Source organism: Sminthopsis crassicaudata, chromosome 3, assembly GCF_048593235.1.
Source record: "Sminthopsis crassicaudata isolate SCR6 chromosome 3, ASM4859323v1, whole genome shotgun sequence".
In the NCBI taxonomy this organism is placed as follows: Eukaryota; Metazoa; Chordata; class Mammalia; order Dasyuromorphia; family Dasyuridae; genus Sminthopsis; species Sminthopsis crassicaudata.
This window is the reverse complement of record NC_133619.1, coordinates 494616532-494630973: the sequence shown is the minus strand read 5'-3', so window position 1 is coordinate 494630973 and position 14442 is coordinate 494616532. Positions and strand designations below refer to the sequence as shown.

The window sequence follows — 14442 nt, the reverse complement described above, 5'->3', positions numbered from 1 at the left end:
GCAGTGTCTACAGTAACAAGATCACGTGGTGATCAACTGTCCTGAATTCAGCCCTTTTCAACTATGAGGAGATTCAAGGCAACTCCAATGGACGTGGGATGGAAAGTGCCATCCGCATCCAGAGAGAGCTATAAAGATTGAATGTGGATCAAAGCAGAGTATTTTTACCCCTTTTTTGTTTGTTTACTTTTTCTTTCTCATGTTGTTCTCCCCTTTGGTCTGATTTTTCTTGTCTCACATGACAAACATATGTTTAAAAGGATTGCACATATTTAACCTATGTTGGATTGCTTATGGTCTTGGAGAGGGAAAAGATAAGGAAGGAAGGGAAGAAAAAATTGGAGCACAGTCTTCAAAAATGAGTGCTGAAAACTGTATATATTTGGAAAAATAAAATACTATTGAGAAAAAAAAATGCCAGCCTTGCTACTCACTAACTCTGTGACCCTGGGCAAAGAATAATCTTTCATAGCTAGTTTATTCATTTAAAAAGTGGGGATAATAATGCTTGTACTACTTAACTTACAGGATTGTTGCAAATAAAAATCCTGGCAATTGGGGTTATAATAATAATAATTATAATAGCTAGCATTTAAGTGCTTTCAGTTTTTCAAGGCATTTTATAAATATTATCTCATTTTATCTTTATATCAATCCTGAGAGTAGGTGCTATTATTATCTCTTATTTTATAGATAAGGAAATTAAAGACAGAAGTTAAGTAATTTGTCCAGCTAGTGAGCACCTCAGGCAAAATTTGAATTTAGTTTTTCTACCTCCCAAGTCCATTTTGTCTACTGTGACGTCTAGCTGACTCTTAACTGTCGCTGATAATACAAGTATGAACTATCATCTCCCCAGAAGTTAAACTTTGCAAGCCACACCCATATCACAACCCACTATAATCCTAGGTAATTAGCTAACTGATTGAATTCTCCAGAGCCTCTATAACCAAGTACAACTAGAAAATCATATGAAAATGTATTGCACAGAAATTATTGAAACCACCCTCCTGAACACCTGATAACCAAGTTCTAGAAAGTTAAGGAAAGAGGATTCAGAGACCATAAGTTCATTTTTTAGTCTTGGATTCTGAAAGCTGGCCAAGTCCAAATACTTTTAGAGCTGACTAAACAGACTGTGGAAAAATCAGTCAGGAACAACTAAGTTTGAATACTGTATCAAACTCTTATTATCTATGTGATGCTGGGAAATAACACTTAACCTCTCTGAACCTTTGTTTCATCATCTGTAAAATGGGGATAATAATAGCATCTACTTCAGAGTTGTTAGGAAGATCAAGATAATATTTGTAAAATGTTCAAATGAATTAACTATTATTATGTCTGACCAGTCTAATACGTAAGCAAGATAAGCAACTTCCTACATGGTGTTATATAAAGGGCATTGAAAAGTCTCCCAAAATATCTTCTCTAATAATTTGTCTTGATAATTAAATTTTCCCATCACTAAGGATATTCTGTCTGGAAAGTTCCTGTTAAAACCTGAAATCTATAACTTGGGAAGGAACCAATATTTTGCATGGAGACAGATGAATTCTTCAGTTTCTTAGCAAAGAAAAGGACCCCAAGAGAAGGGAAGATGGAGATCTAAGTATTGAAAGGCTAAAGTGAAGGAAGTTGAGAAAGATCAGAAGCATAAGCTGTTGTTATAAGGGGGGGGTTATTTTTGCTGAGAGGACTCTGAATGCCTAGGTGAGAGAATAGGGCACTGAAGAAACTCTGGTACTATCTCACGTATTTCATTTGAACCTCACAAGTCTGGGAAGTTTGTAACGTAAGACATTATCTCCAATTACAGGTGAGTAAGTGGAGGCTCTGAGAGATTAAGTGATTTGTTTTAGATTCCCACATTCAGTAATAGAAAAGAGTTAGAACCTAAAATTCTGGACTAAATTCACTGATTTCTTCCATTTCAGTTCTCTCCCAACTCTTCTTAACCTGAGTTCTAACCAGGATCGTTTAAGGAGCATATCAAGTAGCCAAGATATATAAAGAGGAAAGATTAAGGGAGAGAGCACTGGACTTGGAGTCAAGTGAAATGCGTTTTAATTCCATCCCTGATACCATGCAAATAGGTGGCTCAGTAAATAAAGCACTGGGAATAGAGTAGGAGGACTTGAATTCAAATCTAGCTTCAGACATTTACTAGCTGTATGACCCCTCACAAGCCCATTCCCTGATGTCTGCCTCGGTTTTTCCATCTGTAAAATGGGGACAATAAATGGCATCTACATCTCAGGACTGTTGTGAGAATAAAAGAAGATAGTAATTTTAAGGCCTTATGTAATTGTTTATTAATATTATTAGTTCCACTACTCTGGATAAGTTAATTCCTTCTGAGATTCAGTTTCTTTATGTATAAAATGGGCATAATAACATTTATACCTGCCTACCTCACAGGATTATTGTGAGTCAAAGTCACATGTGCTAGTAATTATAATCATACTTATAGTAATTATAATTAATAGTATAATATGTGATAGTAATTAATATTATATTATAGTGGTTTGGAATAAAAAAAAAAAAGAAGGTCTATAAGTCCTTGCTCTTATGCATATAAATTCTATGACCCTGGGTAAATCAATACACTCTAGGAGCCCCCAAAACTCTTTGAAACTATAAGTTATAGTTTCTATCTATTGATGAAATACCAGTTGTAGACTTCCTGGTAGTTTTTTGGTTTTTTTTTCTTAATACTATATTATCAGTATTTTGATCTGGCTTCATGGCTATCTCCCAGCACTTGTAAATCTCCAATTCAGGGCCTTTTGCAAAGAAAGTCATATGTGCACACAGACACACAAACTCTATATATACACTGTCCACTCCACCTATTTCAAACCTTCTGCTGGAATCCTGATCGGGTAACCAAGTGTAGACAGCCAGAATGTGACAAGACAGACAGAGAGGATCTCTTTATCCCAGAATCAATGCAGAATATGTGACTCCCAGGAGTGGGGAGGGAGAGGTCAGGCAGGGCTGCCCAGACACCAGGGCCCGACCTGGGTATGACTATAGAAGGCAAGATCCTTCCTGTGCAAAGACCAGCCAGGGCAGGCACGGGGTCAAGCGGGATTCTTTCCCCCAAAGAAGTAACACATAACCTGAGTGAAGGCTCAAGGAGGGCAAGAAGCACCGTTCCAGGCCCTCCAAAGGCAGCCAAAGCCAATGTAACTTGACAAGCAAAGTGAAATATTATCTCAAGAAACTTCTAGGCCTGACATCCCTTAGGAAAATACCCATAGGCTTACAAAATACTACGGACCGAAACTAGGACAGATTTGGGGCCAGAGTCAGGCAGGTCACTCACGTCTCAGCTATGTCTCAACTACCAGCAAGACGATCCTGTGAGAGCAAGGGGGCGTGGCTATGTCCATGTTTTCAGTGGGAATAAGTGGAAGATGCTTATTTTGATTTTTGATACTTCAGAACCTTGGGATCCACAGGCTCCAAGGAGTTTGTAGAGAGATTTCAGGAAGTCTAGAAACATAGATGGGGAAAATCATTACATCTATTTTCCCTAAACTCTGATGAAATTTAGCATTTCCTCAGAAACATTATTCTGAGAAAGAGTCCATGGCCTGGCAAAGGGGTTTACCCCCCCCCCACACACACAAAATTAAAAACCTCTTATTCTACACAATTCCTAATTCTAAAAGCAATTAAAAAGTTGGAACATAGTGCTGTTGAAAAAGGCAATTAATTAATTATAATTAATGATAATACTTATAGTAATTATAATTAATAATCATACTTATAGTAATTATAATTAATTTGCAATCATACTTATAGCATATAATCAATAATATGTGATAGTTTTTTTCTTTTTTTTTGTAATAATATATGATAGTAATTAGTATCATGCTATAGTGCCTTGAAATCAGAAAAGGCCTAGGTTTAAGTCCTTCCTCTTATGCACACAAATTCTACAATCCCAGGCAATACATTCTAGGAGCCCCCAAAACTATTTGAGATTTTTAGTTATAATTTCTATCTGGGTACTTTCCTATACACATCCTGTACATCCTATAAATTAATATAAAATTTAGAAACAGAAAGAACCTTATAGATTCTGCAGTCTAAAGTCTTTATAGATAAGGAAACTATCAGAGCAGATAAGGGATTTGCTGACAAGTAATAATAGCTAGCTTTTGTATTGTGCTTTAAGGTTTTTGCAAACATTAGTTCACCTAGTTCTCACAACCCTGAAAAGTGAATGCTGTTATCATCATCATTTTTCAGTTAAGGATATAGGCTCACTGCCCAATCCAGAGTCAGGGAGCTAGTCATTGCACAATTTTGAATTTGAACTCAGGGCTTCCTGACTTTCAGGCCCAAGGCTTTATTCACTGCACCATTTACCTGTTGCAACTAGTAAATCACACGACTGGGATTTGAACACAGGTCCCCTAACTCCCAAAGCCCTAGTTTTCCTACTGAACCAAAATGTCTCTATAGCTCCCAGGCCAGGAGAGCTTTAAGAACAGAACTAATGATCACTTTCATCCTGTCTGTAGGCCTGTCTGAGGACTACCTGGTCCTCGGAGTCCATAACCAGGCAACAATCCTGGTACCTGAATGACAGCGTACACAGTGGAGGGTAGTTTTGGAAATTCCCTGCAGCCCACGGCTACATGATATTACTGGGCTTTTCCTCCCTAAGGCCTTTCCTTGCTATAGGGTTATAGTGTTCTTCAAGCTAATCAAGGATAATCTTCCCATTTAAAAGAGTAGATATGAAACTGAGAGACAGAAAGGGATGCATTTAACATGCAAGAAGTTTCAGTGTCAAGATTCCACTCCACGTCCTTAGCACTCATTCAAATATACTCGTGGCGGTTTTGCCACAGAGGCCCAGGGCCTAGGAAAATTGGACTGGGAAGGGCAGGGGTGGGGGGTGTCGGCTGAAAAGTAGGAAACGGGCCAAAAAAACTACTCTGACTTTCACTTTGCCTTTTTTAGAGGAAATTTGATGGGTGAGAAGGAATGAGCCTGTCTGTTGTAGAGAAACATTTAGGGAGATAGAAAGCAGAAATTGGTTCAGATAGAATAGAGAGATCTGGAAGCTCAGGGAAGGTCAGTTTAAATGGCACATGCTGATGGCATTTAGGAAAGGAAAGGGTTAAGCATTTATAGAGTACCTACTGTATGCTAGGCACTGTGCTAGGAGATTTGCAAATGTTACTTTGTTTGGTTCTTTTAAATAGGTAGGTGCCCACTTTACAATTGAGGAAAAGGGGTAAACAGAAATGAAGTGATTTGCTCAGGGTCATCCAGCTAGTAAGTGTCTTAGTTGGATATGCACTCAGGTCTCCCTGATCCTACACCATCTGTTATCGCCTCGTTGCCTCTCAGTGGCTAGAAGGTTTTTGGTCTCCTGCATCATGTCTCCTGCATCTTCCCTCCTGGGGAACCTGTGATCACCCTGGGCAGAATCAAAGTCATAATAAAAGGTTGACCATTTAGAACTGCTCAACCACCTTCGATTTCTCCTATAAACCTACAGAAAGGAGCAATGTGAAGAGAGTAATCTCCAAGGTCATTATGATTGTATGAAGGACAAAGAAAGTGGAAGAAGTTCTTGACTTTGTGTGTGTCATGTCCTCCAGGGGCAGTTTGGCGAAGACTATGGGCCCAAGCTCAGAATAATATTGCCAGCACTCATTCATAACAGAAGGACATTCGAAGATTCAATTAGAGATTAGTGAAAGCAATTATGGATATATGAGTATGCGTATACACACACACATATAATATATGTATATGTATTTATTTCCTATCCAGCTTTGCAGACCCCTCTGCATTCTGTCCATGACTCCTAGAACTTGGGTTAGAAATCCCCACGGTACCAGAGTGATTCTCCAGGCCGACGGAAACAGAACACTGCCCAACAACCCCAGACTCTCTGTCTATATACACCAGATCTCTTTTCCTTCCCTCCCGCCCCACACCTTCTCCCCATATTTCATGGGAGATGGCTCAAAGGAAGGGATCATTTCTAAGAAGACTATTCCGAGCCCTCCCGGGTCTGGTTTAAGCCCCTGGGCTTGCTATTTAATCCCTTCCTCCCAGCTTTGAGGTCTGACTGGCTCCTCTAAGCCTGTCTCCTTCTTCCCTATCTGTTCTCCTGCTGGATGTGTCCCTGTTTTTCTTCCACTCCCTTCTGTCCATAAACCCTAGCGCTTCCTTGCTTCCATCATCTCCCCCTTTGATTCCTCCCCCCGTTCCCTTTTTCTAAGAAACCCTGATGCAGACTTGTGGAATGTGTCCGCTGCCCTTTTGACACAGGGACTGATGGCATCCTTGGGGCCAAGGGCAGGGCAGAGCCAAGAGACGCAGCTCACATGTATTCTCTTGGCCTGGCCCATATTTGTATCATTGCATAGCCCTGGAAGTCTAGAAAAGGACTCAGTCCAGCTACTTTTCATTCCTTCATTCTCTGCATCAGGACCCATAATAACCTCCCTCTGATTTTCTGTTTCCTGACCATACATCCCCTGGTACTGTGCACAAAGAGCCAGAAAGTTTTCTCTTCCTCTCCAGCCCACCCCCATTCTGTCGCTGGGCACTTTCGCCAGGCCCCCCAACTTGGGTTTCATTTCAGGTGGGGACATTTCTCCCAGCTCTGGCCCGGGCTGTTCTCAGACACCATAAAGCCTGCCCGAGCTGGCCTAGCTCCCTGGCTTAGATCTGCCGCCCCTTCTCCCCTTTCATGCTCCCATCTCTGGCTCCAAGGAAGGAATGCTGCCTGTTACATAATTGGATGTTCCCAGCACAGAAGCTGACATAGGAGGTCATGCGCGCACGTGTGCAAAGTCGCCCTTTTACTTAACAATACCTTTTTCGGGCATCGAGCTCTCCTTCTTCAGCTCCGGCCCCCCTCTCTGCACCATCAACAATCAAGGGAGATTTATAGAGCTTGGCTCTCAGCTCAGAGCCATTCCAACCTCCGTCTGGAAGGAGGGGTCATGGGGTTGAGTTTACTCTGCCTTTTATTTTTCCCCTTGTAGAACAGGGAAAGAAGTTACTATTTGGCAGCGATCTCGGGTGCCCAAGGCAGCTGTGTGTATGGATCTTTCAAGTAGAACGGGTCAGAGAAAGTGAAAGGAGATGGGAACCGTAGGAAGAAGCCTTTTTTGGGGGGAGAGAATTTAATAAGACCTGAAGCTTGAAAAGCAGTAAAGTACGGGGAAGGGTTTTATTCTGAGGAAGAGAAAGGGGCGACCCAGGAGGCAGCGACAGCGTCACCCCCGAGACCGAAGTCATGATGGTCCGGAGAGGGAGAGAAGGGTGTGGTGGCAGCAAACTTTGGGGCTGGTTTAATTCTGTATAAGCCCAGCTGACCCAGACCCTTAAAATGTAGATCTCTACCCCAGACTCAGAGAACCACACTGCCCCTGGTGGGCTAGGCGGCTGTCCTGGGGTACACAGAGCCTCAGTGAGCTCAACATTGCACAAAACTGATGCTCTTAGAAAGGGCAGGGATGCAGTAAGGAATGGTGGTGATGGCTAAGGCTTCAGAAAGTGCTCAAGTTTCCAGTTTTCTCACCTCTTAAAGCTTGGTTGGGACAAAGTCAGCTAGTGATTTTTAAAAATATGAATGGCACAAACCTCCCAGGTTTGATGGGAAAGGGGATTGTGTGTGTATGTATGTATGTATGTATGTATTACCTCTGTTCTCTTCCAACAAATCTGCCCCTTCTAAGATGAGGCAGCCCCACTTGGAAGCTTCACAGATTGTAGCTCTCTTGTCTTCATCTTCATCTCTGGGTCTCTCATCTCTAAAGATCTATCCAAAACATTACCCAGACCTTGACTGTTTTTCTTTTAATTCCCCTCTCAAAGGGCTCTTCTCCTTATCTGGAATTGGCTCAAACCCGGAGACCCCAGGAGAAATCTCAGTTACACATTTGCAAGGAATCTCTGGTTGCCTGGTTCAACACTTAACTTGCCTGAGATTCTCCTCCATGCCATCTCTGACTGAGGGAGCCAGTTGGAAGGCTTCACGTAAAGCAGGGAGGATCTTATCATCTCCTGAGGCAACTCAGCCCATTTTTGGACAGCTCTAATTGGGAGGAGGTTTTTCCTTTCATCATACCTAAATCGGTCTCTCTGAAACTTCCACCCTTTCAGCCTTACCCCTTTTCCATGTGACAGTCCTTAAAATACACGAAGAAAGCTGTCATGATCCAGCTCTCTCCTCTAGTTTTCTCTTCTTCAGAATAAACATCCCTATTTCTCTTTAATAATTCTCACATGAGGAGCAGGGTAGGATTGTGAATGGAGTGCTAGCGTTGAGATCAGGGATGCCTGTGGGTGGATCTAAGCTCTGACACTGGCTCACTGCGTGACCAGCCTCAGTTTCTCCCCCATAAGCTGTTACTTATAGAATAACTTCATGGGGTTGATGGGGTATGAGGTTAAATGTCTATAAATAATTCTAAAATGATATTATTGCATATTATAAGGCCTTGAGTCCCTTTACCAACCTGGCTTCCTTTCTGTATTTAGCTTTAACTTATCAAGATCTTTTCCAAAATAGGGCTACCAGAGCTGAACATGATACCTCAAATAGAGTCTGATTATTAGGGAAGAATTCAGAAGGACTATAACCTTTCAGTGTACCCTAAGATCTCAGTCCTTCTTACAATGACATGGTAAATGGAGTTTTGGACAAATCATGGAAATTATCCTTTCTGTACTTTCCATCCTGGCCTACCATTGCCTTCTGAATTCTCCCTTACTCTTCTAGATGTTTCTAAAGATGAAAGATTCAAAGTTGGAAAGGACCTTAGAGGTCATTTAAGTCAACTATTCTGGTGTCTACTCATGCAGAGCATGGAGGTGATCCCAGAATCCCCAAGATTGTTAGGGACTCACAGGTCCTACCACCTAGAAAGACCTTGAATGCATGGACTATGAGCTTAGTTTTAGGACGATGGGCCTATTAAGAGATATATAGCTTAGGTAGGATCATCCTAAGAAGATTGGTCATTGAGTTCATCATTATTTTTGGTCAGAGAAATTCAGGAAGACAGTCAACTAAGGCATGGAGGAAGCTGCAATTTGTGTCAGTTATGGGAATACCCAAACTGATGAAATTATCTTTCCTTTGAAGTTCTGGAGAAGTAAAAAGGCGCATGTGGCTAACATTTGACCAAAGGAACAGAAAGGACTGGCAGATGTGATTGCTGAGTCAGTATCAACAATCTCTGAAAGATCATGGAAAATAGGAAAAGCATCAAAGCACCACGGAATGTCCCAATTTTTAAGAAAAAGAAGAACATAGAGTCTGCAAATTATACTCTGGTGAACTAGGCTTGGAGTTCCGGAAAATTGTAGAATATATTATCAAAGGAATTTTTTGTAAGGGAAGAGATGATCACACAGGGCCAGGATGGTCTCATTATGAATACATAATGTTAGAGTAACCTCACTAGGTTATTTTTCTTCTTGGGGCTACTGAACTGGTAGACAAAAAAGATGCTATAGAGATGGTTTATTTAGATTTTAGCAAAGCATTTAACAGTCTGTCATCTCTTGGATGAGGTTTTCAAGAGTACAATAATTATATATCTTGGACTCCATTGAATGACTGAGTCTAAAGAGTAACCATGAATAGTTCATTGTCAACCAGGAGGGAGACCTTTAGGAGAGGTCCAGGAAAATCTGTTCTTGGCCCTTTCTTTATTAGCATTTTTACAACTCATTTGGTTAAAGATATAGATGGATTTGTTTGAGACCAAACCATATTAGAATCAGCTCGCACAAACGGGGATGTTCAGCATGGAAAAATGAGAAAAAATAGAGGAAACACGATATTGTTTTCAAAGATTTGTCCGCCTGACATGTATAAGAACATGCCTGACATGTATATTTCCTTTTCTCTGACTTAGACATCAGATTTATGAATGGAAGTTGCAAAGAAGAGCTTGTTTTATTCCACAAATTAGAAATAAAATACATTTTTAAAAAAAGCAATGCGACGGCACAGTAGATAATAGGTGGGGTGTATGAGTTTGATTTCATATTCTGCTTCAGACACCTTGAACAAGTTGCTGAACCTGTCTGCCTCAGTTTTTTCATCTTAAGGGGATAATAATAGCATCTAATTCCCAAGCTATGAGGACCAAATGAGATATACATACATATATACATACACATACACACAAACACACACATATATGTATATACACACACACAGAACAATTTGTCAGCATCAAAACCAGTGCTCTTCTGACCTCCAGACCAGAGTTTTCCACCAGCCACCTGATGCCATCTGACTTCAATGTCAAACACATGTTCTGAAATGAAGTCAGGATTTGGCCCCTTCTTCTTTTGGGATCAGAACAGTCTGCTGCTTCTGCTCATCCTATGCCAGACCATCCCTTCAGAAGGCAGAGATCAGAACAAGGGAAGAGGAGGCCAAACCACAGACTCACAGAATGAGAAGCCACATGTCTATCTAGGGTTGAGGGAACATCTTTCCCCAGACCCCACGTCCCAGCCTCCTTTACTGCAGCATGGCACGGCTCGGCTCTGGCTCTTCAGAAGGCAGCCTGCTGGAAGCATTCTGTGCTAGCTTTTCCTACCTTTATGAGTAGCTCTTGACCCAGTTCTGAAAGGCTGGAGCAGTGCTGGGTAAGAGAGGCTGTGGTCATAAAGTCCCAAGATGCAAATCCAAGCATCCTTTCCTTCACTACCAGCCTTGGCAAGTCCTTCCTCCATACTAAGTGTACACACACTCACAGGAGAATTCTTTGAAATGCACCACTCTGAGTCTTTATCTTTGTGAAAGCTATTGCTGAATGAAAGATTTTCTAGTTACACACATAGAAAAAGGAGGCGGGTGTGGAACAAGAAGAAGAAATGCCGATGAGTATGGGGAATGAGCAAGGAGGGTTGGCTGCAAGCATATATTAACAAAAGGAGAATGCTACTCTTAAGGGCTTCAAAGTACAAAGCACAGGCTTGTATGTGACTCTGAAAGTGCCAGAAAGCTGACCAAAACCCTCATCAAAGTTGTTGATTTAAGCTATTGGAAAAAAATTTTCCCCTAGTGGGAACATGCTTCTTCTTCTTCTTTTTTTAATATGGGATATTAACAGGAAAAGACTTGCTTTACAGAAATTTTTAAAAATTCTATGGAAAAAAATTACAATTTTTTTGGAGGATGGCTTTTTTCAAGTAGGACATTGGTGAAGCCCTTCCAGATCAGTACCATATTTTCATTCTATTCTCTATATGTACTATTTTAAATATGATTAGATTTTTGAGGAGTGAATTATTAGATTTCTTATTAAGAATATGTTTATTGAAGGAAAATATGATAAAAGTTGGAGGAGTTGTAGGAAAACTGGGACACTGAATACATTGTTGGTGGAATTGTGAAATGATCCAATGATTCTGGAGAGCAGTTTGGAACTTTGTCCAAAGGGCTATAAAACTGTACATGCCCTTTGACCCAGAAGTGCCATTATTGGTTTGTATCCTAAGGAAATCATAAAGGAGGGAAAAGGACCCACATGTACAAAAATGTTTGTAGCAGCTCTTTGGGGTATCAAAGGATTGGAAAATGAGTAGATGCCCATCAACTGAGGAATGGCTGAACAAGTTGTGGAATATTATTGTTCTATAAAAGAAGATGAACAAGCTGATTTTATAAAGACCTGGAAAGATTTACATGAACTGATGCTGAGCAAAACAGAACCAGGAATACAATGTACTCAATAATAGCAAGAATGTGTGATGATCAATTATGAAAGACTTGGTCTCCTCAGTGGGTCACTGATCCAAGGCAATCCAATAGACTTTGGGATTGAAAAAAAATGCTATCTGCATCCAGAAAAAGAATTATGGAGACTGAATGTAAATCATTAACACATGCTGTGTTCAATTTTTTCCCTTTTTTTTTAATCTCTCTCATGATTTTCCCCTTTTGTTCTGGTTTTTCTCTTCCAACATGATTCATAGAGCAATGTGTATTAATATGAATAAATAAATAAAGTGGGGGGGAAAAAGAATATATTTATTGAGACATGCTTGGCTGTTTCAGATTACAAGCTTATAGGAGAAGAATGCTTTTATTCCTTTTTGCTTTGTACCCAATAAATATAGTATATTGGAGAATTAAGTGACCAATCTCTTATTATAATAATTATTATTTATATGAATAATTATGATAAAATGATTAATATTCATATTTCTATAGCATTTTACACATCTTTTTAATCCGGCCTTATAAAAACCTGATGCCTTAGTTTGGGCCTGTACTGTTATTCTCATTTGCTAGAGAAGGAAACTGACTTAAAGAACTTGCCCAAGATTGTACCAGTGTTAAGTATCTTAGACAGGAAAGAGCTCAGACATACTGATGCCCGCCCCAGGACTCCTTCCATGACATGATGAGTTTTTTCATGTAGTAGTGGTCCTTAGTGTCAGGGCCACTGATCCTTTCTTGTCTCAGTGGTTCCTAGACCGTCCTGAACTTTCTAAAGCTCAGGATTCAGTGGAGGCTAACTCTGTCTCTCAGAGATTGGCTATCGGACATGGAGCTTTGGGAGGGTCTCCAAAAGTCAGGAGGACTCCCATGGCCTTACCTCTGTATCAGGGTCCCAAAGAGAAGGTGAAGGGCTTTCTGCATGTTCTCGGTACATAGCCATCTCCACTGTTCCATCATCAGCAAGAGGAGGAGGTCCAGGGCCGTGTCAGCTAACGCTGTCTCTGATTCTGCAGACAGCAAAGGGCCAGGAGTAATTCACAGAGCAGGCCTTATGTTCAAGAAGTTCATTAAACAAAGCAGCAACATAAATCTCCCCCATTGTCAAATAAGTCCCGCCATAGCTACACAATTCCGTTAATTTAAAGTAAGCTAGCAAATCCTTAGTGACTAGTATGTACAAAATGGGTGCACGGAGCTTTATGTGTTCTGTTTTACTGGTACATAGAGATGCCTAGGGAGGGTAGTGGGTAGAGCACTGGACTTGAAGTTAGAAAGACCAGAGTTCAGAGTCACCTCAGATACTTACAAACTTAGTGATGCTAGACAAGTCACTTAACTTCTCTCTGCCTCAGTTTCCTCCTCTATCAAAATGAATAATAGCACCCATTTCCTAGGGCTATCATGAGGAAAAACTGAGGTAATATTTGTAAAGTATTTTACAATCCTTAAAGCTCTCTGTGTCTCTCTGTATCTCTCTTGGTTTTATCTCTGTGTGTGTGTGTGTGTGTGTCTGTCTGTCTGTCTCTCTGTCTCTCTGTATTTCTCTCTCTCTCTCTCTCTCTGTCTCTCTGTATTTCTCTCTCTCTCTCTGTATTTCTCTCTGTCTCTCTTTCTGTATTTCTCTCTCTCTCTCTGTCTCTCTTTCTGTATTTCCTTTCTCTCTCTCTCTCTCTCTCTCTCTCTCTCTCTCTCTCTCTCTCTCTCTCTGTCTCTCTCTGTCTCTGTCTCTCTGTCTCTGTCTCTCTCTGTCTCTGTCTCTCTCTCTCTGTCTCTCTCTCTGTCTCTGTCTCTCTCTCTCTGTCTCTGTCTCTCTGACTCTCTCTGTGTCTCTCTCTGTCTCTGTCTCTCTCACTCTCTCTCTCTGTGTCTCTCTCTCTGTCTCTGTCTGTCTCTCTTTCTGTATTTCTCTCTCTCTGTCTCTGTCTCTCTGTCTCTCTCTCTCTGTCTCTCTCTCTCTCTCTCTCTCTCTCTCTCTCTGTCTCTCTCTCTCTGTTTCTCTCTGTTTCTCTCTCTCTCTCTCTCTCTCTCTCTCTCTCTCTCTCTCTCTCTCTCTCTCTCTCTCTCTCTCTCTCTGCCTCTTTCTCCCCTTCTCTCTCTCACACACATTCTCACAAAATTGCAAAGAACTGAAATGACTCAACAACAGCTTCATAATCAAGAAATCTTTGGGCTGTGTATTGACTTAGTTTTTTTTTTTGTTTTTTTTTTTTGTTTTTTTTTTTTTGAGGCAATCTGAGTTAAGTGACTTGCCCAAAGTCTCATAGCTAGTATCTGAGACCAGATTTGAACTCAGGTCCTTCTGATGGTAGGGCCAGTGTTCTAATCATTAACTCAGTTTTAAAATGTAATGTTAAGTATGTTTTATTATATTTTAATTATTTTGTTATGTAGTTCTCCATTACATTTTAAATATGTAGTGTTTTAAGCTATATATATATATTTATACATTTCACATGTTATATTTAATAATTTGTAATAATATAATACATATTATGTAATACCTATATTTGTATATAATGTGTGTATATATGCATTTATACATATATATACACACTAGCTATTATTATGTATTTTTAATATACATAATATACATTCCATACATACATTCCATCTGCCCAGACAGCTCTGTAGAGAAAAGAATTATTATGTCTCAGAATCAAAAAGTCTCAGACTTGAATCTGAAGGCAGGAATTCCATAT

The 14442-nt window shown here is 40.4% G+C and overlaps 1 protein-coding gene across 1 annotated transcript in view; it reads right to left on the bottom strand.

Annotated features, from left to right (window-relative positions):
* SNX19 (sorting nexin 19) overlaps positions 1–14442 on the bottom strand; it is a 61738-nt gene that overhangs the window by 28261 nt on the left and 19035 nt on the right. The window contains exon 8 of the mRNA XM_074303785.1: positions 12621–12750. Coding sequence (XP_074159886.1) covers positions 12621–12750 — 130 coding nt within the window. The remainder of the gene's footprint in view (positions 1–12620; positions 12751–14442) is intronic.